The sequence below is a fragment of the Penicillium cosmopolitanum genome, assembly GCF_028827165.1.
Source record: "Penicillium cosmopolitanum strain IBT 29677 chromosome Unknown utg000005l:1.0-4006212.0:1.0-4009387.0, whole genome shotgun sequence".
Taxonomy (NCBI): Eukaryota; Fungi; Ascomycota; class Eurotiomycetes; order Eurotiales; family Aspergillaceae; genus Penicillium; species Penicillium cosmopolitanum.
The window spans coordinates 524,716-547,367 of record NW_026622675.1 but is presented as its reverse complement, the minus strand read 5'-3'; the positions used below and the strand labels follow the sequence as shown (position 1 = coordinate 547,367).

At 49.3% G+C, this 22,652-nt stretch overlaps 9 protein-coding genes across 9 annotated transcripts; 5 read left to right on the top strand and 4 right to left on the bottom strand.

Annotated features, from left to right (window-relative positions):
* Window positions 1–87: 87 nt before the first annotated feature.
* Window positions 88–1,407, top strand: N7509_003225 (uncharacterized protein; the record flags this gene model as incomplete). The annotated part of the gene is made up of 1 exon (XM_056627862.1): window positions 88–1,407. The coding sequence occupies one exon, from the start codon at window positions 88–90 to the stop codon at window positions 1,405–1,407; it is 1,320 nt and encodes a 439-aa protein (XP_056490596.1).
* Window positions 1,408–1,544: 137 nt separating this feature from the next.
* N7509_003224 (uncharacterized protein) lies at window positions 1,545–4,305 on the bottom strand (the record flags this gene model as incomplete). The annotated part of the gene is made up of 2 exons (XM_056627861.1): window positions 1,545–2,621; window positions 2,713–4,305. The coding sequence occupies 2 exons, from the start codon at window positions 4,303–4,305 to the stop codon at window positions 1,545–1,547; spliced, it is 2,670 nt and encodes an 889-aa protein (XP_056490595.1).
* Window positions 4,306–5,709: 1,404 nt separating this feature from the next.
* N7509_003223 (uncharacterized protein) lies at window positions 5,710–6,978 on the top strand (the record flags this gene model as incomplete). Its single annotated transcript, XM_056627860.1, has 1 exon — window positions 5,710–6,978. The coding sequence occupies one exon, from the start codon at window positions 5,710–5,712 to the stop codon at window positions 6,976–6,978; it is 1,269 nt and encodes a 422-aa protein (XP_056490594.1).
* Window positions 6,979–7,004: 26 nt separating this feature from the next.
* N7509_003222 (fungal specific transcription factor domain-containing protein) lies at window positions 7,005–8,876 on the bottom strand (the record flags this gene model as incomplete). Its single annotated transcript, XM_056627859.1, has 4 exons — window positions 7,005–7,433; window positions 7,488–8,395; window positions 8,451–8,782; window positions 8,851–8,876. The coding sequence occupies 4 exons, from the start codon at window positions 8,874–8,876 to the stop codon at window positions 7,005–7,007; spliced, it is 1,695 nt and encodes a 564-aa protein (XP_056490593.1).
* Window positions 8,877–10,151: 1,275 nt separating this feature from the next.
* N7509_003221 (cytochrome P450) lies at window positions 10,152–11,888 on the top strand (the record flags this gene model as incomplete). Its single annotated transcript, XM_056627858.1, has 4 exons — window positions 10,152–10,356; window positions 10,417–10,612; window positions 10,710–11,694; window positions 11,769–11,888. The coding sequence occupies 4 exons, from the start codon at window positions 10,152–10,154 to the stop codon at window positions 11,886–11,888; spliced, it is 1,506 nt and encodes a 501-aa protein (XP_056490592.1).
* Window positions 11,889–12,886: 998 nt separating this feature from the next.
* On the top strand, window positions 12,887–13,300 carry N7509_003220 (EthD domain-containing protein; the record flags this gene model as incomplete). Its single annotated transcript, XM_056627857.1, has 1 exon — window positions 12,887–13,300. One exon carries the CDS (start codon window positions 12,887–12,889, stop codon window positions 13,298–13,300), a length of 414 nt encoding a protein of 137 aa, XP_056490591.1.
* A 367-nt stretch (window positions 13,301–13,667) lies between these two features.
* Window positions 13,668–15,454, bottom strand: N7509_003219 (sulfite oxidase; the record flags this gene model as incomplete). Its single annotated transcript, XM_056627856.1, has 3 exons — window positions 13,668–14,021; window positions 14,073–15,145; window positions 15,358–15,454. The coding sequence occupies 3 exons, from the start codon at window positions 15,452–15,454 to the stop codon at window positions 13,668–13,670; spliced, it is 1,524 nt and encodes a 507-aa protein (XP_056490590.1).
* Window positions 15,455–18,395: 2,941 nt separating this feature from the next.
* On the top strand, window positions 18,396–19,706 carry N7509_003218 (uncharacterized protein; the record flags this gene model as incomplete). The annotated part of the gene is made up of 3 exons (XM_056627855.1): window positions 18,396–18,983; window positions 19,044–19,172; window positions 19,332–19,706. The coding sequence occupies 3 exons, from the start codon at window positions 18,396–18,398 to the stop codon at window positions 19,704–19,706; spliced, it is 1,092 nt and encodes a 363-aa protein (XP_056490589.1).
* A 1,086-nt stretch (window positions 19,707–20,792) lies between these two features.
* N7509_003217 (uncharacterized protein) lies at window positions 20,793–22,064 on the bottom strand (the record flags this gene model as incomplete). Its single annotated transcript, XM_056627854.1, has 1 exon — window positions 20,793–22,064. One exon carries the CDS (start codon window positions 22,062–22,064, stop codon window positions 20,793–20,795), a length of 1,272 nt encoding a protein of 423 aa, XP_056490588.1.
* Between the last annotated feature and the right edge of the window lie 588 nt (window positions 22,065–22,652).

Sequence of the window (22,652 nt, the reverse complement as noted above, 5' to 3'; positions counted from 1 at the left end):
GGGTGGCTGTGCACACCTGTTCGCTTATATCCATTCCAGTTTGGACAACACGAAGAGAAACCATCCCTAAACACAAATTCACCTCAAATGGAGAACCAGTATCCCTCGCTGCGAGAAGCATGCGCCGATCCAGATGCACTATTCACGATCCCACCAAATGACTTGCTGCAACTAGTCTACCAAGATTTCTCGGCGGATATTGACCGTTTAAAACGGGCTTATTCGATTCGCGATGGATGGTGCCCCCCCGATTCCCCATCTCCGTCATACATCCTTTACAAGGAAAACTACGATGAGGTCAATAGAACCCTGGTGGGGGTTCTCTCTCTGCGTTGGATCCATCTGGAGCAATACGAGGCCTTTGTGTCGTCGCAACCATCTGAAACCCAACTAACAAGAGAATCGTTCGACTGGATTCGAGGCTTCTATACGCAGACGATCAGTGATTCGAATACCCTATACGCGCTAATTATGTCCATTGTCATCAACGATCTGGGGAAAGACCCGCAATTAGCCTTGGACTATGAAGAATCGACCGGCGAAAACATTTCACATATCAACCATGACGCAGTTCTTCTCAAAGCATGTAGTGCTGGTCTCATTGGGTCTCTCGAAAAGTTGTCTTGCCAAGACAGAGAAGATATCGTGCGCGCAATTGAACTCGGCGCGACTTTCAACTTCGGCCAACTAGCACAAGCGGAGAATGTTCCCGTCTGTCTCACAGGTCTCCTGAAAATGAAGTGCAGCCCTCGCAGCTTTCAGCTCCGATTCATGGAGCAGCTATTAGACATTGCCGGAGCAGCGGGCCACATGGACTGGACGTGCGCGAAAAAGCTCACTCAACCGATCTTTCAATCTTATCAAAACGTCTATGATGCTTGCGAGGGTGTTATCTCAGGGAGGTTGGACATTCGCGGTGGATATGATCTCATTCTTATTCGGCGGGCACAGTTTCTTTATGATCAGGGCTTCCGGCTCCTTTGCGTGCAGGAGTCCTCGAGTGATCGCGCCTTGATGCGGATATTTTGCATGGGAAATGCGAACACCCTGGAAAAGGCAAAGCTTTTCGAAGATGCGTGGAATTGCCTCGATGACACAACTAGAGAGAACCTCGTGCGTGGCTTGAATATTGATGGGCACAGTGGGGAACCGGCTGTGCAGCCGACATACATGCCTGCTTTCCTGAGTCGAATTACTAGTGGGAAATCTTTGACATGTGCGCTATGTTACCTCTCTCGCATGTTGAATGTCATCGAGCCCCAGGATCCGTCAACTCTCGTCATTGAGAGGAGTGTCCTTGGGGTGATGAAACAATTTGTCGAGACTGGAGTTTTCGATCGAGATGCTACTATTTTAGAAAGTGTTGATATACCAGAGAGTGTTGTCGCGCAGACAACATTAGATTAGATTCCATACAGGTCCATACCCACTCCATCCCAGCCTAAATTGGTACAAATATACTATTCGGACACGATCAATCTTTAGAAAATTGAGAGGGAAAACAATTTGATCTTGAATACAACAACGCTGAACAATAGCATGAATCATTGCAGTGACTCAACATTGGTCTGACCGACAACGGGAATTTTCTGAGGAGGAACCGGGAGAGCTGAAGGCGGAATGGAACCAGTAACAACAGGAGGCGCAGGCTGGCTCTTTGGTTGGTAAAGCGACCGGGTCTGATTGACATCGCTTTGGCTGGCCAGACTGATTTTAAGCCAGTCATTCGGAGTAGCCTGTTCCTCCAACGAGCTCCGCATACGGATGACACATTCACGATACAGACAATTCGTTTCAAACCGCCAGCTACACAACAGGGACCGCAACATGCCACCCTCGCGACCAGCGATCAAAGCAACCACAGGTGGCCTCTGAGCAGCAATCACTGTAACGGTCAAATCACCCGTATCCACAATGGTGAATAGGCGATGCGAGTCGGGGATATTGTGCTTCACTCTCTGCTGTTTCCAATGTTCTGGCCCTTCGGGGTCTCCATTCTTATCGGGACGCTCGATTCCCATTCGAAGCTTCTCATGTCGCAGGTCCTTGGAGAAGATGGAAGAAGATGCAGAATAGGAAAGCCGAGCATTGTAATTGCCATATATCGCCTTCTCAATTTTTCGGAGTGTCATTGTACCTTCGAACCCTATCAAATGACAGGAAACACCGGACGATCCGCCGTTGCAAAGCTGACGCACTGCCAGTGGGCTGAACCAGGATATCGCCCATCCGACGCCAACAAATACCGCCATTCCGTATAGATAAGAACCGATGTTGATACTGGTAGTTTTGTCGGTGGTATTGACGTTGTTCGCCATTGCTAGTGATATAGCCGAGGAAAAGAGTCCGAATCCGGTGACGAAGAACCATGCGCCTGCAAAAACGACGCTTTGTGCTAGAGTTGCCCGAAAGCTGGTCAGGTCCTGGGCATATCGCATTCTGGGAAATCCCTTCCACCGAATGGGAATACCCCGACAGCGATCGGTTATGACAGTGGGCGTGAACTTGTCATTTCCAATTCCGACCACATCGCACATCGGATCTATATCCCATAGGTGAGTGGCATATTGATCAGGATCCGCAATGTTCCGCAGAAGAGTATCACTGCTCGCGACGGCATACTTCGCCTTGGCTTCGGGGATTCTGCTCATTGTCGCCATAGTTTGGCCACAAGCAGAGCAGACGTTCAAGTAGATGATTGCTGTCGTTGACAAGAGACAGTCGTGCGACAGCTTGAAACACATCTTCATTATCATCAGGAGTGAGCCGATAAGCTAGCAGTCCCATGGCGGCATATGCTAACTCCACGGTACTCTCACCCCGAGTGTCTTTGCCAGAAGTCAGTTGGGCCAAAGCCTGAATGGCAAAGGTGAACAGCTGCAGCTCGCTCAGCTTGGTTCGGTTCGTATAGTGGTTGACAAGGTGTGTGATTGCATCTTCATGGGTATCCCATTTCTCGTTACCAGCCAAGTGGGAGCGAGATGGATGGCCTGCCCAGAAGCTGTTATACATGTCAGTTAACAAGACATTGTTGATTCGGATAACACCATTTCCTTGCATGGCCTCGAATGGTGAAATGCAATATCGGATCTTATCAGCTGCAAGTAAGACTTCGGGCAGAGTCCAGATGCGTCGGCCCCAAATCAGCTTGTCTTCCGGGCGATCGTCGGGTAGGACAACATAGACTCGTTTTGCGCATCGTACGGCATCACAAATGGAATTGATGTCCTTTGTCATTTCCGAGTCGGCATGCATGATTGGGTTTACCATATTTCCATTTTTATCCTTGACTGGAGGATTCGATGCGACACAGTCCATGTCAAGCCAGAAAGCTTCCATGGGGGGATCCCTTTCATCCCGACGTGCGTTTTCGTGTTCCAGAACTGCTTCTGCGACCCGATAAAAGAACGGCCTCAATCTTGTGTCGTCAATCCCCAGGAAATTGGCCCGAGAAAAGCTGAGAAACACGTATGGTTGAAGCATACCAGTGTGCTTGTCACGAAGTTCGTCCGTCATCTTCACAACCCATCTGCCGGTGGATTTGTCTTTGACCACCAGGCGCCGGGGGATCATCAGTTTGGTGATTGTAGATTGTGGCTTCGTGTTGCTCGGCGACTGGTCTAGAATATTGACTGCATGATGGGGCCATTCCCAGTGAACATTATCATAATCTTCATAAGAGCCAGCTTCACCTGAGTCGCTCCAAGGTGCAGTGACAACTTGGACTGACAACATGACTTGGATGATCCAGGCAAGCAGCAGGGTCAGAACTGTCGAGGCAATCCAGTGTATAGTGGTCTGGAAGATTCTCCGTGCAAGGCTCATCTTTTTCCACCGGATCTCCTCAGCCTTTTCATCGTCCTCATCCACAAAACCGCCGTCATATTTGTCAAAGCGAAAAGGGTTCAAGCAAAGCTCAGAAAGCCAGACAATAAACGGTTTGTTTCCTTTGATAGTGCTGTGACCCCAGTGGCGCGCTCGAGTATCATGTTGGGCATCGTGGGTGGCTTGGACAATCAGTCGGCGGGGTATCTCTTTTGTTGTGCTGTAATAGGTATCGAGATCTGGGTACTTCTCGTGGTCGTTTTCACCGAGGATATTGAGATATCGTCGCTTCTTTAGTTTTCGATTTCCGTGTTGAAGCTCATTCATTCGCTCTTCAATCGCATGCGAGTCCAGCTTGGGGCGCCGATATCGAACCCCCGCCGTTCGGTGGTGACTTCCGTCATATTGATGCTCCAAATGAGTCCTCCATACATCCCTTTCATGCTTTTCACTTTCCACAGAGGAATGAGAAGAGCCCATACTGGCAAATGAAATTTCAGTCTGTAAAACAGGCCAAGCTGGGCATACTCAGAAAAAAGCAGCAATGATTTAATCTTACCTCGACCGGCCGTGCGGGGCCACGAGGGAGCTTATATCATTTTCTTCTTAAGCAAATATCTGTAAGCCCTGGAAGTGGAATTTCAAATTTCAGGGGCTCCAGAGCCGCAACGTTCAAGCCTTTCCGTGCCGTAAGCACGTTCCGGCTAGCATACTGTGCGAAGAGTGCACCTGTCAAACAGGTCGCGTGGTAGACCCGCCAATCCAAGGCCTGGATTGTCGTCCCCAGGCGCCTCGAGAGCATGCTTGGGCCGCATGTTCTGCTCCTCTTTTAGTTTGGCCCCAAGATCTTCAACTGAATACGGAGTAACCTTCCTTAGGGGTGGTGTCAGCCACGCTAGCGCGGGATTAGCTTTGCGGGTCTCAAACTGCGCGGAACTTTCACACAAGGCACCCTGTACTAGCTGAAGCAGACAAGGTCTTGGATCTGGAAGAAAAACGACGTTCTCAAATATCAGATTTTTCACTGGTGCTGTGAAGAATACAGGGACAAGGAAGGAGCGTGTTCACCAACAACATGTGTCATTAATTGAGCGAACCTCGTATCCGCTGGAGGTTGACTCAACAAGCCGGCCCCTTTCCTATTTCTGAAAAAGGTTATGATGCATTAGTCTTGAGTTGCGGCCCGGCATCTTGGTCCTCCATTGGACCTCAGTGGTCAAATCATCCGGGCTAAGCATTGACAACTGTGTTGGTGCCAACCCTAAACTAGTCGTGTCGTCGCTGCAGAGGGGCGGGGCGCAATTTCCACCCCTCTGGATGACCAGACCACTTGCGGGAAAAGATGATCCCTGGCTAGGCCAGCAACGGTAAGAGGTGCCGTCCCGTGAGCATTATTCATGGAGTCGAGATTTCATCGTTGCTTTTTTTCATGCTGTGACAGCCTATCACAGGGGCGCCTTGTCGTGGACGTATCTACGGGTAAGCAGCCACAACGGAACTTGCTTTGGGGTCCAAAAAAAATTGGAATCAAAAAGCAAGCAATTTTTATCACTAGGAATACGGCTTTGTTTTGCCTTTTAGTTTTGCGTTTACGGAGTACGAAATCATTTTATCCTTCGGAGGGTTTGGATCCTTGTTCGGGCTGTGTAATGTCTGCGGCTCCTAAACAATACTAGTACGCAGTAAGCAGCGTGCCTGAGTGCGAACCTCGCCCACGTCTGATCAGATTCGACTTGGTGCCACCTTCATCTGACGAGCAGAATAGCCGCCTCGCGCTTTCCCATGCTAAATGTATCCGTGGCAAGAAAGCCTCAACTCCTGGGCCAAGGGCACAGGGCTACGGATCGATGCCCTCGGTCTCGTTACTCTTCTCGGGCGGAGGAGATGGACCGTAATATCGGTCGTCTGATGCCCAGCGCGTATTTTGACTATTTACCATTACTCGGCGCTTTTGTGGTAGCTGGAGATCGGTTTACAGAAAAGAAGACCGGCTTCATTCTCTACAATATTTCGGCAGGAATTTTGACTACGGAATTGGCTGGATGGGTCTCGCGCTGGATCCGAGCACAGGATTTATACAAAGTTCGAAGCAAAGTGACATGGGAAGTGGCAGATCGCCCTTTTCGATGGACCAAATTCCTTTTTGGTTTCACTTTGATCAGTTTACCAATACATGGAATGCTTCTCGCCTTGACCGTACTTTCGGCTGACTGGTGGGGGTTCGCAAATGTCATCTCTATGATTATATCTGTCGCAGTAAGATGTGGACAGGTACATCAGAATCAAGCTGGTATTGATGCAAATATCGAGACAGCTGAAAAGGAAGCCCAGGCCAAAGTGTCAAAGTACGAGAGGGCCCTCCAACAATTCGAGGACTGGGAGCGAACGGGTTCCAGTACAGAGACGAGAGACCCACCTGTTGAGCCAAAGGACTTCCATGAGGCAAAGGTTCTTATGGTGACCGACGACTCGAAGATTCTGACACTTGTTGCCCCGAACTATCTCATCAAGGCGATATTCACCACAAATCCTCGCATCCCGAGTCCCATATTTTATTTGACCTGCCGAGCAATTGGTTGGGTTGCGTTCGCCGTGCATGTTATTAGTATTGGCATGGCAGAGCTGCCAACACAGATTTGCTCCGTCGTGCTCATCATCGTTGCAACAGTCCTCACAGGCTACAAGGTCGGCTCTGAAGACTCGAAGTCGAAGATATGGAAAGCCTTGCGGCGCCGCTTTGCGCGGGGAAACGAAGAGGATGAGACATTGACTTGCTGGGTGACCTCGAGATTGAAGGCCACAATATCCTCATACCCAGAGGATTGGAGCGTGTGGACGGAAGATGAGCGGAAATTTGCTCGTTACCAGAACGCAAATGTGGAGAAAGGCAGCCTGAACGGGACAGGAAGCAAACCAAAGACCTTCATCGACGTCGAAAGTCTTTCGCCGGCTACCAAGCAAGAGCCTGTCCAAGAGCGACGTCAGGATCTTTATGCCTGGCTAGACCTGACAGAAGAGCAGGATAGATGTCTTGTCGCATGGGGCTTGATCCCGCATAACACCGACTGGCAGAATAGCTACCAGGACAAAAAGAGGATTCATCGACAGAGAGAGAGACATGGAAAAGGTCGAGGAACAGAAACAAAATGTTAAATAAAGTGACAGATGTTGACAACCCATCATTTCCTTTCCACAAGAGAGTCAAGCTCATGGTCCCAGTCCCATCGAGGAGAGCCGCCATCTTCTGATGCAATAGGAGACATCATTGAAACGGGGTAGTGAAGCAGAATATCGGGGTCAATGGAATGGCCCTCCTTATTTATGCTGTAGTCTGAACCACCACCGCTCGAAGAAATTCCCCCAAGCGCAGATGATGTTGGCGGTGTTAGGTAGCCGAATTCCGTATCGGAGAAATCGGGAAAATTGTCAGCATTGAATGGCGCCAAATCAAATACTGGATTCCGCGGGTCCATCATAGTCCAGTAGTCCACAACTGCTGTCAATATGGTGGTTTCCGTTTGGGTAAGTTCATGGAGACGTGGCTTGTGGCAGAGGAGAATATCGCTGTATCGTGAGCATTGGATAACGAAAGACTTCAAGGCATTTGCCTGCAAAAAGGGTTAATTGATATCGACATTTCAGGGTGTCGAAGGAATACTAACCATCATCTGAGCATTGCCCCAAAGCTCGGAAATTTCGCCCAGGTAGTCCAGGGCAGTACGTAGATACTCAGCCGAGCTTGCACTTATTGCCGAGCTGTCACTGTAAAGATAAAATGCGTGTATAGTGCTCGCAAGTAGAATGCAATAACTGTAAACCGATGGAACAGGCATATATCCGGCTGCTTTTGCTTCAACTAGAACAGTGACTAGCGATCCGGCATGCACAAGACACGTTGCTCGCGTCTCTTCTAGCCAAGCTGGTGGAATTTCAGAATGTTGGAAATTTTGTATCTTCAGAGCGAGGAGGAAGGGGTGGCTCAGGATGCAATGTGCAAGGTGGTAAACAGTGTGTGATAAGACCATGTGCGCCGTTTGCTCGCGGTCGGTATCTTGCATATCGCTTTGAGAGCGAGGCTGGCCCGGCTCAGCTAGCACAGGGGAATTCTTAACGGCCAGCTCCTTGAGGTATTCAAGATCTGAGTATATAGCCAAGAACTCCGAATCATTCTGCCATGGCGCGTGGGAGTTTGGCGTCTTCGTCATCATACATTTCACTGCGCGTCCCAATGCAGAAGCAAGGCCGATACTGATACCAAACATTCCGAATCGGTGGGACATATCGTGGGACCTTTGAGAACGAAGTTGGCGTAATGTGAGAGGCGTTGCTGACTTTGATGAGCCATGGGTGGTAGGAAGATTGAGGAGACAGTCTGAGTCTTTGATCGCGGGTGGTCGGTCGAATGAGCAGCACACAAACCGATCGAGGAGGTAAAGTGACCAGAAAAGATTTCTACGCTCATCCTGCTCTAAGCCAGAGAGTTGAGAGCAAGGTTCTGCCATCATATTCAAGTCTTGGCTGATTCGAACGGCCATTCCAATCTTGACCCATGCACCTCTCCGTCGGCCAGCTTCAAAAACGGTCAGCACGAATTGCAAGTTTATCCCCATAGCCTTTTTACTGACCAGTCGCATCGATAACCCCAAGAATTGCCAGGGTTTGAATCAACGATACATCTTCATTGCCATCTAGGCCATCGGGTGAGGACATGATAAGCTCCCAGGCACCCCGCGCGTACCCATCGATCGTGCTTTGTTTTCTCTCCTTCCATTGTGATCGAGATGAATAACGAGTCGCACAAGCGATCAGAGCCAAGCGAAGGTGTAAAGGAATTTTGTTCTGCGAGGCCTTTATTTTAAAGAGTTTGGCGTTGAAGAAGCCATATGGTTTATTGTGACAGTGTTGAAAGTACACATCGCACGCTTCGAGGAACACCTTGTCGGGGGTGGGGGAGGCACTGATTGAAAAATCTTGAGTAAACAAGAGTGAAAGAAATAGGGATATAAGAGGCTGCATCAGACTCACCTCGGGACTCGTCTATGTGTTGCCATTGAATCGACCTGGTGATACTAAAGTGCGATATTGCAATAATACGTGAAGTGCGAAGTTGTTTCGATTTCAATGGATTTTTTTTTTCTGTTCCTTATCTGAGGATCACGAGGAAACTTAGTCCCTTGCAGACCCCACCTGATCACACTAAATTGAGATCATATTACTCAATTATATCCGAATCCCGGTTCACCGTCGCATCCGGGGTCTACCCGGCCCCGCATTCCCGGGCTGTCCGCGTTTAACCGCGGTGGGGGCCCTCCGCGAATAAAGAACGTGTAAGAGTATAGAGAGCACTGGCTGTTTCAGATCAGAATCTAGAATGGCATATAGAAAGCCTAGAAGGTCGAGTGGCCACCAAAATTTGACTGATGCAGATCTAGTCAACGGTACTAAGTTGCCTTGCCAAGATCAATTCGGAAATACTAGTACTATATAATACTAGTGCTCTCTTGCCCTCTCCAGGGTTGATCGCCCGGGCGCGGAATTCCAAAAAGTTAAGTTGAAACCTTTGGAACTTGCCAGTGAACCTCAATTCCAAAACCTTGAACCTTGAAAGGTTCCTGAAAAAGGACAGCAGAGCTTGAAGTCTCTACAGTAGCGTTGCAAAGGTTTGAAACCCATGTTGACTGTTCTCGTCTCCGCCGCGGACTAGTAGCTACTTGAGATGGAATAGATTGGCCTATCCATTCCATCTCAGGTAGCTACTAGTTTCCCATTAGAAGGCGGTCATAATGGGATTTCAAACTTTTGCAATGCCGCTGTATAGCTGTAGTGGGTATGTACGTTAATAGTACTAGTTAGTACTAGTCTCGTACTAGCACTTGTCAATCTTGGAATAATATTCTCAAGGAGACTCGAACGCATTTTAACACCTGATTACGAGTACATAGACCTCAGACTTTCATATTAGCGCGAGAACCCACCAATAATCCTTGGAAGTCACTGCTCATTGGTAGGATCTATTGACACGCAGAATATTTACTTCAAGCTGCTTGCAGCCAGAATCCAAACAGGATCAATTGCGCCACACATTCTGCACGGAGATTTTATCCAACCCCCGCTATGAGCAAAAGTACTAGTACCACTCTGGCGGAGTCTATCACCCGTCATGTCCTCAAACGTCCAATTACAGAGTCTCCATTTTAAACGAACCCTTTCTCAATCGCGCTAGAAATTCAAGTTCTCACCCCCCTTATACCAAGCGTGAACTCCAAATCCCTGCAGAGGGGGATAAACGTTTCATCCACTGCAACCACGCTGATATTTATTACAATATGGGGCTAATCACATTCTTCAGTCCAGCTGTCACGCTGTTCTGTGGCTTGATAACCCTCTGGGTCGTCAAGACGATTACAAGTTATGCCAAACTGCGCCAGTTTGAGGGTCCTCGCTGGACTGGGATCTCAAACTGGCCTCATAGTCTGGCACTGCTTCGACACAACTGCCACGAATGGTATGCCGAAGTCAATAATAAATATGGTATGCTTTCTCTCCTGGGAAGAGTTCACTTCGATGGGTAATATTCTGAATACGAGACAGGCCCCATCGCCCGTGTTGCACCTCGAGTGCTGATTACGTCCGACCCGGAGGTTTGGATGCATGTCAACAATAAGCCTGGCTACAAACGATCCGATTGGTATTATACTGCCGCGCGAATTGAACATCGCAAAGACAATGTTTTCACTCAGACAGATAACGCCAAGCACGACCGACGAAGGAAGCAGATGGCTCCAGGGTATGATGGCTACCTATTCATCTTTCCGAGGCTCCGTCTCACCATTTGAACGAGAATGCAATTTGCTGACAGATTCTACTGTACAGTATTCGGGAAGGGAGAATCTTCAGCTTGAGGGAGCCATAGATGAGCGAGTCCAAGATTTTCTAGACCTTATCCGGGCCAAATACGTCTCATCTGACAACGATACGGTCCCCATGGACTTGGCAAAGAAGGTCCAGTACTTCACTCTCGATGTCATTAGCAGTGTTGGCCTCGGTAGTAATTTCGGTATGCTGGAGAGCGACCGGGACGTGGATAATTACCTTTCATCGCTGGAGGAGGGCCTTTCTATCGGAAATACTGCCCTCGCCATGGGCTTCAGTTGGATCACCCAGGCACCATTCATCGGTAAATACGTGGCTGCCTCGCCCAAGGATAAGAACGGATTTGGAAAGATGATGACTGCTTGTTTTCAAATTGTCGATGGGCGTGCTGCGAGCAAGACCGATCAGCGATCTGACATGCTGGCCTCTTTCATACGTCACGGTCTCTCTGGCGATGAACTACGCAGCGAGGCTCTAGAGCAAATCCTTGCTGGTTCCGATACAACGGCGGGTGCCATTCGTGGATCTCTCCTGCATATTATGACCAATCCACGCGTCTATCACAAGCTACAGCGTGAGATAGACGATTCTGTCAGCAATGGACTTGTACCGAGCGAGGGCATCATTACTACCGGTCAGACTAAACAGCTTCCCTATCTGCAGGCAGTTATCCGCGAAGCTCTCCGAGTCTGGCCGCCCGTGGCGAATATTTTCTCGCGTGATGTCCCACCTGGTGGTGATACTGTTATTGTTGATGGGGAGAGTGTATTCCTGCCCGATGGTGCTTGTATTGGGTATTCAGCATACTCTATGCACCATAGCGAAAAGATATATGGCAAAGATGCCAAGGTCTTCAGGCCAGAGCGATGGTTTGAATCAGACTCAACTAAGTTAGCTGGTATGGTCCGGACAAATGAGCTTATATTCGGTTATGGGAAATACCGTTGTTTGGGCAAGACCGTGGCTGACATAGAGATCGGAAAATTGATATTCGAGGTAAGATACCGGCTTTCCAGCTTTCAACTGTAACTTGAAAGTGCTTGAACTGATGAATTTTGAATTACACGCAGCTCTTCCGAAATTTCGACTTGTCACTTATCAACCCGACGCGCCCCTGGGACGTGAAGAACTATCTTGGGCTTTTTGCGATCTCAGATATGTGGATACAGGTTATAGAGCGTAACCCTTAGTTTACTTGAATCAGGTATAAGACAGGTCTAGGCTATATTTCCGCCATCCCGCCCGCCGGGCAATTTGCAAAAATATAGTAAAAATATAGTCATGCCGACAATACTGTCTCCAAAATAGCATTTCGAAACAAAGTATTCATATGATACCATCTTTTCTAATAATATATTCTAGAGAATATTATCAGTATACCTACATAATTGTATTCATTCAGGGCCATTGTATTTCACTAACCACTAATACTACTACTAGTAGTAACTAGTATTTATATTCGTAAAGCAATGCGTACTGCCAAAGTAAACCCTAGAAATTAGCAAAATCTAGAAATATAAGTTAGTAGCCCTGGAGGTAAAAAATAAGGATATTTAGAAATCTCAGAACATGGAGGATAGTATTTGGAAACTTGAAGACAACTTAAGTCGGGGGGTAACGCGTGCCCGCCCAAAGAAGTAGATATATCTAAGGCAAGTGTGTACCTAGGTACCTACTAGTAGTACTACAAAGGAAGTAGGCACGACTTACGCGCAGTGGTGCATAGTAAGTAGTAAATATACCGAGAATACATTGGAACCTAGAAAAATACAGTATTGTTTGAAGATATAGTGGTCCTGACTCCTGACTATATTCCTTTTTTTAAGGTGTATTGTAGACTTAGCGACGGGCGGGATGGGAGTGTACATCATGATATTTTCTTGGATCATTGTAAATTTGATTTAGAATAACTTTTAGTAGACTAGCGATAAGTTCTGCTACTCCTACTCCTGTACACTCAAGGCTCCACAAGTACCAACCTGAAGCATCTGATATCCCCCGATCGGGTATGGTCAGATTACTATTTAGAGCGGGCGGGCGCAGTTCTGGCCCCCACCGTGTCATGTTTATATTCGAGGTGATTTCACCACTCAACAACACCCCGCCCACAGTGCAAAACTCAGCTTAAATTAGCTCAAGTCAAAATTTCTCCAAGAACCGGAAGAGAAGCTATCGCCCTGACACGAAAATGACCATCACAGCCCTCATCCACGCCTATCGCAAACCGGGCCTTTCAGTCGATGATTTCAAGAAGCACTACGAAGCGCACGTTATTCTCCTAAAACGCCTAGCCGCTGATGATTTCCCGCTCTCACATAAACGGACATATGTTGCTCGCAACTCCGTTCAGGCTGCCCCCGATGGAGCATCTTCCCGCAATGCCACCACCCCGGCAGTCTTACTTGCCGGCCAACAGGCAGATTTCGACTTTGACGCCTATGCAGAATTAACATTCGCGGACCAACTTTCTCTTGCTGCCTTTGCAGCAAAGACCCAGACCCCGGAGGCGGCAGCTCAGATTGCTGCAGATGAGGAGAAGTTCCTTGATCGCGCTAAGACTGGGATTGTGATGATGGGGGATGTGATTGAAACCACTAAGTGAAACAGGGAGGCGCGAGATGCCTAGTGGAAGCCCTTTTTGCCTAGCAGTTCTCCGTACTTTTGTGGACTTTCATTTGAGAGTACTAGTTCTAGTACTTTCAACCGTCGGGCTATTTTTCGAAATTGCTCATGTACCCAGGCGCTTTACTAGTTTAATATCCATCGTTCGGAAATCAATTACGAACACTGCCTATTGCTTCTTTAATTTACCCGGAAATAAAGTGCTCAATTAGAAGATAAGGAACGCTTGCTGCCTAGAAAAGGGGCCGGGACCGTCACCAATGATCACGGATTTGAATATGGAGAAATCGAAAAAGAAAGGTCATCAATCAACGAGATACTGAAAGACGCATCTTCGATCTCAGTCCTCAGTCTTCCACATCCCGTGGATCATGTGTATTCCAGAAAACTTCATACTCATCGGAACTCTGGACAGGCATAACTTCGTAGCGGGTCAGCGGAGCCAAAGGCACACCCATTTGATCATACTTGTCCAGTCGTTTCCTCGTGATTTCCCGACTCTTATTGATACTGTAGACCTTAATTCGATGAGCGGAAGAAGTAACATGGAGCCCCCAGTTCCATGCAGCACGGATATTCAGCGGCTGCGTATTCAATGAATTATCCCAGCACCGACAAACGATCTCTATCCAGCCTTCCACGTCGCATGGAAGGTCCATCTCCCACGTTCGCCAGGTCCAACGTCCTTTCTTGGACATGTTCTCCGCCAGCACTTAGTACCAGGTGAAACCCCCGTCAGCAGACAACTCCACTCGTTCGGGCCATCGACCCCCGCCGGAATATGCCCAGCCCTTGCAGCGAATTTTTCCGACGTGGATGACCGCTTGCTTTGTCCAAGGGGACATGATCGCCGAACTGACCGGCATCTCCTGGATCTGGATACCGTCCGTCGGGCGGAGGTTGTATTTGCCCAGTTGCTGGTTGAAGTAAAGATACTCTTTGCTCTGGACCGGAGCACGAGATGCATCTTTGATGGCTTTAATACGATATAGCCATTTGACACTGCGGGCACCAATATATCCCAAAACAACTACCCGCAGAGGATATCCGTGGATCTTGGGGAGTGGCTCGCCATTCATTTCCCAGACTAGAAGGACTTCGTTCGCTTTGACTTTTGACCAAGGCACGCTGACAACGTAGTTTCCAACTTCTAGATCCTTCACATATGTCTCGGCTCCGTAGAGCTCAATATGCTTCGCAGAATCGATAAGTCCCCCGCATTCTTTGATGACCTTCTTCAAGCTGATGCCCACATACCGCGCCGTACCGATTGCACCTTCGGCCCAGGGTGCCTGGGGCACTTCGTCGCCCTGGCCACCGTAAAGCCCGATCTGCTCGATACGGCGAGTTCCCGAGCACTGCATCGTCACGGTCTTTTCGATACGAGGAAAGCGACTCTCATCCATTAAGTCGTTTAGGGAAAATCGTTTCGGCGTTTGCACCAGCCCATCAAGCGAGAGGTCCCACTTGTCCTTGTCAATTATCGGGATGCCGCCATGATTTCTGACGAAGTGCAGGGGATTGGGCGTGATGGCTTTGGAAGTAACCAGTCGTTTGGGAGGTTCGCCATTGTAAGGGAATTTCAGAAGATGCAACATGTCTGGATGCTTCTCCAATAACACGGTTCGCCATGAGTCTTCAGGAACAGGCGTCAACTCCCCGCCAATTGCTTCATGCCAGGCCACGAAATCATCTCCGGTTAGAACGGGGTTTGTCTCGGGGATAGGACCGAACATGAAGTCTGGACTGTCAGGGAAGCTTTGAGAGGCGAGGAGCTTGCGGGCGCTGGCTTTTTTTCTCGGGAAATTCTTCCCATTCGACATATCTACACGGAAAAGTGCCATTGTTAGTACTCGTCAATAACACAAGAGGAGAATCACCCAATTGCACCCAAGAGTTTAGATAAACATACCCTTTCCAACCAACCCGCTCCCGTTTGAACAATTTCTTAGGATCCCCAACCGAAGCAATAGCCTCTTCATCCTTAAAGGCCTTGCTTGCCTTGGGGGGGATAAATGTGAACAGTTTCCCTCCCACTCTGATCAAGAATTGGCAATTTGTGAGCAGCCATCCCCTGCTCGATCATCCACTCATCGGGACGATTAGCCGTATCCAATGACGCCTTGACCGACATATTTGCGATAATTGAAGATTTGAAGAGAGAGAATTCAATGTGATATCTCAAAGAAATGAAGAGGTCCCGCGGGCAAATGGAGAGGTTTATGATAGCCCTTGGAATGTTTTGGTGCCTGCATTTGGGCTTGGAATGACCTCACGACTTTTGGCTGAACTATACCAATTGCACCCTTACCTTGCATGGTTCGGATTGAAATCCCGGCGGGAATTCTGCACTGATAGTCAGATAGTCTAACAATATCAGCCGATGGATACTTCGATAAAGGTAAGACCTATCAGGATAGTGTAATCTGCTGTCGGATTGGTATTGGCATTATTTGCGATGTATACAAGTCTAGAAAATGCGTAAATCAGACATATTCTCAAAGAACGGTAAATCCAAATAAGTTGAATGACCATACTACAAATCCCTCAATTGAGCTGAATGCGGGGGTACGCCCTCATATTTCTTCGTCTTCTTGCGGTGATTGAAGTGCTTGTCCCATCACCTCAGCTCACCGCACGAGTCATAGTGCCATCTCTTAGCTTCCGATGGTTATCACTTGCGACCATGCATAATAGTACCAATATATACTAGTATGAGAGCTATGCCAAGTAGAATCAAGATGGAGCCCTACTATAAGCATTCGGGTCCAGGAGCAAGTTAGTTGCTATTGTTCTAGGGTTAGTGGGTATTTGCGACCATACGTTTCATGAAATATACAAACGCATCATGAACCAGAAGCTTGAAGCGAATCAGCGAGTTCAGCGAGTCATACAGAAGCACTCGAGCACTAGGATACTTAGTTCACGGATCAACCCCTGTTACAGTTGACCTTGGCAAGGTTAGTTCCCTTGATGGCATTTTCGGACCCCAGCGACGAACGATGGGACCAGCAACATCTTCGCTTAGAATAGGCTGTTTCGAAGCAAAGGGTCGAGAAACAATTTTGGAGAGATGATCGACGATACTTCTCGATGATGCGCTGGCGAAACAATAGTAAAGACACTGTTATCGCGGCCGCGAGCGCCCGAATCAACCCAACCCCGCAAGGAACTTCAATAAACCCCTGTCGCGATGAGCACGAAAGTTGCTAGAATCGACTTAGATCGCTGTTCGAAGTCGAGAAATTTCGATGAACAAGTCGCTTCAAACCGGAGGGGATGCTGTAGATTGTGTCTTTGCCCCTGGTGTTGCGAAAGGCCGGGAGCAAAAAAATTGCCGGTGCTGGTGTTTCACCTTGCAAAGCTTCTCCGTGTGTTCGGCTGGACCCTGGAAAAAAGAACAAGAAAACATTTTGAAAAGGGGGGTTGGGGGCGGCGGGTAAGGAAAAAGACCAGTCATCGAAATCCTAGCTAATGACGAGATAAAATTGAGTTGCGCGAGTTAGGCCGTCACTTTGCTCATCAGCGAATAAATTGAGGATTCAGGATTGTGACGTGATAGCCTCATGCCAATCTGCACGAGTAGAGCAATGCGAGAGCCAGAGCCAGATAGCAGGGTCTGAGTGGAGCGGGTCTGGTCTGGGCGTTGGCGCCCGAGCAGGAAGCACATTGTAAACGAAGGATCTCTCATCTCATCTCATCTCATTTCAGCCGCGGATCAGCCCTGCCCTACCTTTTATGAGCCGTGTTCAATCTATCGTTCAGATTGCTACGGAGTAGAAGAGTCCAGATCAAATGGCCAGCCGGGGGACCCGTCCAAAGTACCGGCATCTCAGGCGGCCCCCACCGGGCCGCACGGGCGAGACGGGCGCGGCATTTGAGGAATCTTTGGAACTTCATCTACCCCAGGCTCCCGCAGTGGGATCCAGAGCAGAAAATGGAAGATGAGATGAGTCCAGAACGTGCCCGATGCTGAGCCGCTGTGTCTATCCTCATCTCCAAGGGGGAAGTGCAATGCGGACCCTGGGCCGGGATGGGTGGCGGGGTCTCATATTCAATGTGAAACGGTCGCTCGGGCGGACACACCGATTGACCCTCTGGTGAAACACTGAAACGGTGGCTGCAACACCCGAGCCCTTGATGTGGATGAACGACGGGCGAAAGAAAAGGATAGTAGGAGTGGCAGGAGTCAAAACTGATCGTGACAGTGGACTCAAGTGACTCAACCTGAAGCGACGGAGTGATGATGGTTCCCTGGGAATTGTCGAAATAGTTCTTGAGGGGGTATTTGCAGGGTGGGGATGATGTTTACTCCGTTTTCCATGCACCATGCTTGGTGTTCCATACTCGTACGCCGTTTGACAATGGTGTCACCCAGCACGATGTTGTCCGACCGAAAAGTGCAAACCGGGAAAATTGGTCGTCATTGCGCCACTCTGGCTGTCATGGAGGAGACCAACCTCGCCTATTCGTTGGTGGGAATTCCAAGGCTGGCGAGGTGAGATTAAAGGTCCAGTTGAGATGGCGGCTGGGGGGGGGCTGATTGGACTGGGTCCGTGTTTCTGTACCTGGCAGTGGGGCGATCCACTTGAAGTATTCTCCGTATCTTCCATACAGAGCTCACAGTTGCAATGCTGGTGATGGTGAAGGAGTGTGGTGGGTGGTGGTGGGTGGTGGTGGGTGGTGGAGATGGGAAGTTCCTTTGAAGGAAGTAATTACCGTACTCAGTACACTCTATACTCTTCCCACGGTATAGTGTGTATTGTATACTATACACTCTATCGTAAGTGGGCCTTAATTAACTCTGCTTCATCTCTTCTCTTCTCTTTTCTCTCCTTCTCTCCTCTTCTTCTTTCCTTCTTCAAGCTGTGCTTTCCACCTTCTCTTCGTTTCTTTTCTCTTTCTCTAGAGAATATTCACTCTTTTCTAACGCGAATCGACTTCGCCCACATTCATTCACTTTCTCTCTCTCTCTTGCTGAATTCACAGTTTCCAGTTCATCCTTGAACTATCTACACTCACTCTCCCGACATTGACTGTCCTTGAGATTTTACACAAACCACTTCCATTTCAAAATGCACGGAATGAACAAGCTCGCTCTGGCACTGGTTGCCGCGATGGCTGCTGTTGGTGAAGCCGATCTTCACGATATGCACGCTCGTCACCTGCGTGCTCGTGGCTCTGGTCTGCCTCTGCCTCAAACTACTCAGACTCAATACGTTAGCCCCGTCCCTGAGCCCGTTCCTACTCAGTCTCCCTCCGAGCCTGCTGTTCCCGCTCCTTCGGAGTCTGCTCCTGGTGCTTCCTCTGGTGCTGCTTCTTCCGGCGCTGCCCCATCTGGTATTCCCTCTGGAATCCCCTCTGGTGCTCCCTCTAGCGCCCCCTCTGGTGCTGCTCCCTCCGGTGCTTCTCCCTCCGGCGCTTCCTCCGGCATTCCCTCCGGCTCTCCCTCTGGAAGCCCTAGCTCGTCTGCTCCCTGGACTATCCACACCTCTCGTCCCCACATCACTGGACGTCCCAGCTCGAGCCCGGTTGTTTCGCCCACCTCCGCTCCTATCTCTACTCCTGTTGTCGTCACTTACACCACTGGCACCGGTTCGACCGCCAGCGTTGTGACCACCACCATCTGGCGCACTGCCACCAACCACCACACCGTCACTGCCGTGAGTATCTCTTAATATATGGACCTGACTATCAAGATCAATTGACTAACAATGAGATAGACCGAGAGCAGCGGTGCTCTGGAGACCCCTGGTGACCAGAACCACAACCAGGACACTGGAGCTGATGAGACTGAGGGAACCTCCACTGTCACCTCCACCCTGCACTCCACCGCCACCAAGACCCTCACCGTCGTCGAGGCCCCCCAGCTCTGCTGCCGCCGGTAATGGCTCTGGCTCTGGCGAGTGCGGCGCTGTTACCGTTACTGTGACTGCCACCGAGACCGTTACTGCTGTATGTACCAAAGGAACCCCGCAATTGAGCATCTATAAACTAACATCACTTCACAGGACGGCACCGCTGCCACCTCTGCTCCCGCTGCCAACAACCACCAGCAGGGTAACGGCAACGGCAATGGCGACGAGGGCGATGACACCACTACCATCCCTGCCACCGCTACTGCTGTCGAGACCGCCACCGAGACCCCCATCGTGACCTTCACTCCCTCCAGCACTCCTTTCCCCAGCAGCAGCGGCCGTCCCACCCCCTCTTTCACTCGCCGTCCTATCTCTTCGGCCCAGGGCCACGGTACTACCTCCGTTCCCTACGTCCCCGGAGGTGCCACCATCCTGCCCATCCCCAGCGGCTCGCCTTCCTCCAGCCCCGCTCAGCCCCAGAAGCCCGAGCCCACCGGCTTCTTCGCCCGTCTCGCCCGCCTCTTCTAAGCCATAGACGGACATATGTCTGATAGAGTCCCTCATCCAGCAACAGCCGGACACGACCACCGGTCAATGATATGAGAGCGTTTTCTTTTTCGGGTATTTTCTTCAAGTACAGCTGCGTGCTGGTGTTGTACCTATTTTTGCGACAAGACATGGCCCTTGGGCCTTTGGTACAAGCGAACTAGCCTAGCCCGGTTTACTTCTTTTTTCTTCACATTTCTTCACATTTCACTTCAGATCTACCAAGCCTTTACTTTCTATTGAAAATTGGCTGTTTAACTTGATTTTTCTTTCTTCGCTAGATTCTCGTCGATGATCTCGTTGAGTTCTAGACGCCTCTTTTGCCCTTCTTTTCATTTCTCCCAATGAGAATGACCTTTTTTTTCCATCCCACTTATGTTTTTTTTGTCATTTCCCAATGGGACTCGGAAAAGCACTCTCGTATGTTGACAGGTGAATGGATGAGGACAATTTCGTTTTCCTTTTCTGGTGTTATTTTCCTTTTCTTCGGTTGGATTGGGCTGCAAGGGAATTAACGTTGCTGCACCATCCAACTTCTTGTACAAAATGATTTTGTTTACTATGCTTAGCCACGTCTTTCGTGTTTACATCGGCCTTTTTCTTTGTAGAGAATAAACTTTAGTGCCTCCGAGGTGCCTGGTAGCCCCATGAGGTACCATGGTAGTACTCCTGTACCCTAATTGTTGTGGGACCATCTACCAATGGTAGAAAGGGAATAGTCATTGACTTACAACAAGTGGCCCATCATGAAGTACTAGTAGTACTAAGTACTTAACACCTTGCATGCATCCTATTTCTACAGCTGATCAGATATACTCCGTAGATACGGTGGAGCTCAAGTCTATGTTGATCCGCGGACCTGTCGATCACCGCCGATCCTTCGGTCCAAGACGAAACCTCGTATCTGCAATGCCAATGCCAATGCCAATGGACGACACGGGCTCAGCCCTATCCATTTTTCACGGTAAATATTACCAATCATCTATCTGAAATAATTCTACCTATTATACACAATATTCATTATCATACACGACCAGTTTACAAAATATGTACCAAGGCGTCACCATCTCAACTCTCTTCTATAGCCGCCACGCCCTTCCGCAACACCAACTCACGCATGCGGATCCATTCAACCCAAGTAACGCCCTGCAGCAAACAATCCGCCAGATCGTCTAGCTTGGTCAGGTCCTTCAACACGGGCACGACCTTCGGCCCACGCTTAGCTCCAGTACGGAGTCTCGCCAGATACGCCTCGGCCAGAGTCCTAGGAGGCGAAGACTCGCTCAGTAAATCGATTTTGCGGTGCGCAGAAGTAGATGTAGAAGATGTAGAAGAACTCTCAGTTTCAGAAAGTGCCGCCTCCAACCATCTCGCCACAGTATCGATCTTAGCCTTCTTAACCTCCCGACTCGTCGGTTTCCGCTTCTTATCACCCCCATCTTCAACATTGGTGAAGCCAGGCTCTTTCTCTCCCCAGTACTGCACCACGCGTTTCGGATCAATTCCGTAGACGCCAACGCCGGACAAACTGCCGCCGCGCTCTTTCTTCATGGCTTCCAATGCGGCGTAAAGCATTGCCTCGAAGAGTCCGACTCGTAACGTCCATTCTTGTACATGGCTCGAACTTCCGGAGCGGAAACGTTGGCGCTCGATGAGGATGTGAGTTGGTTTGTACATTGCGACGAGGGTGTGGAGGAGGGTGTGGGCTGTTTCGGCGTAATGTGGTAGATCGAAGGAGGGGGTTTTCTTCTTGGTAGCTTCGTCGTCTGCGTCTAAATCCGAGTTTGAATCTTCGGACTTGGACTTGGAATTGGGACTGGGATTTGATTCGGTTGCTAGCCCGGACTCTGATATCGTCACTGGCGAAGCCTGTTTCAACCCCAAATCAACCACAGACCCATCCTTAGAAGCCGGGTCAATCCCACCAACACGATTCTCTCTTAAGGTAGCAATATCCGACAAAGGCAACCGCCTCCAGGCCGTGATCTTCGGCCTCGAAAGATCACCGGAAATGCCCTTCCCAATCCCATGAAAAGGCTGATCAACTCTAAGATGCGCAAATGCCAGATTCTGAATCCCCATATCAATACTCAACACACTCAAGGCGCCAGCACCCTTCTCAAACTCGGCATTCGTCTCGCGACCAGCGCTTTGTAGATCCAGTGCCTCCCCAATGCGCTCGGCTAATACCTTGCGCGTCCCGGTACTCGGTATCCCCGTTGCGCGGGCGAGTTTTTGTAAAGTTGCCAGGCGTTGGCCTAAGAGCCAGCTTGCTTGCCATGGGCTTGACGCGGAGGTGACGGTACTGGCGACTTGGAAGAGGGTGAAGGAGGGCCGCATGGTTGCGGGGGCCGCGGGGGAGGGTGTGTTATTGTTTTGCCTGTCTCGGCGGTTGGAATTCTCAGGTGCTGATTTGCGGGGAGAGGGTTAGGTTTGGTGTGGGGGCGTTGAGGATTCCGATCGGAGCATGGTGTGTATTCTTGGAATCGCGGTGTAAATTGAGTGTGAGAGTGAATGCGGATCGGGGAGCGAATGCCAATGCGAATGCCTGGAGGGGGTTGGTTGGTTGGAAGGGATGAAGTGAACTTAGCAGGTGAGGCCGAATGTGAGGCGGTCGATGCCGATCGCGCGGATCGGCGCTCGGCCCCAGGCTGCGTGCGGCAGAGCTAGTGATTTGGTAATACGAGACTAGTGATGGAATACCTTCACAGTAAATGTATATCTTTTTACTTGTTGGGAATGATTAGAGAATACCATTAAATAATTATGAATGTTGATTAAGTTTGAAAAATGGTTGTTCCATCTTGAGAGAGCCGAATATGTATACACTTTTCCGGGAACCATCTCGAACAAAGCAAACGCTGGTCTATAACTGGCTTGAACAAGTAAACCCTCCGAACGAAAAAGTTCTATATGGGCCTGGGTGAA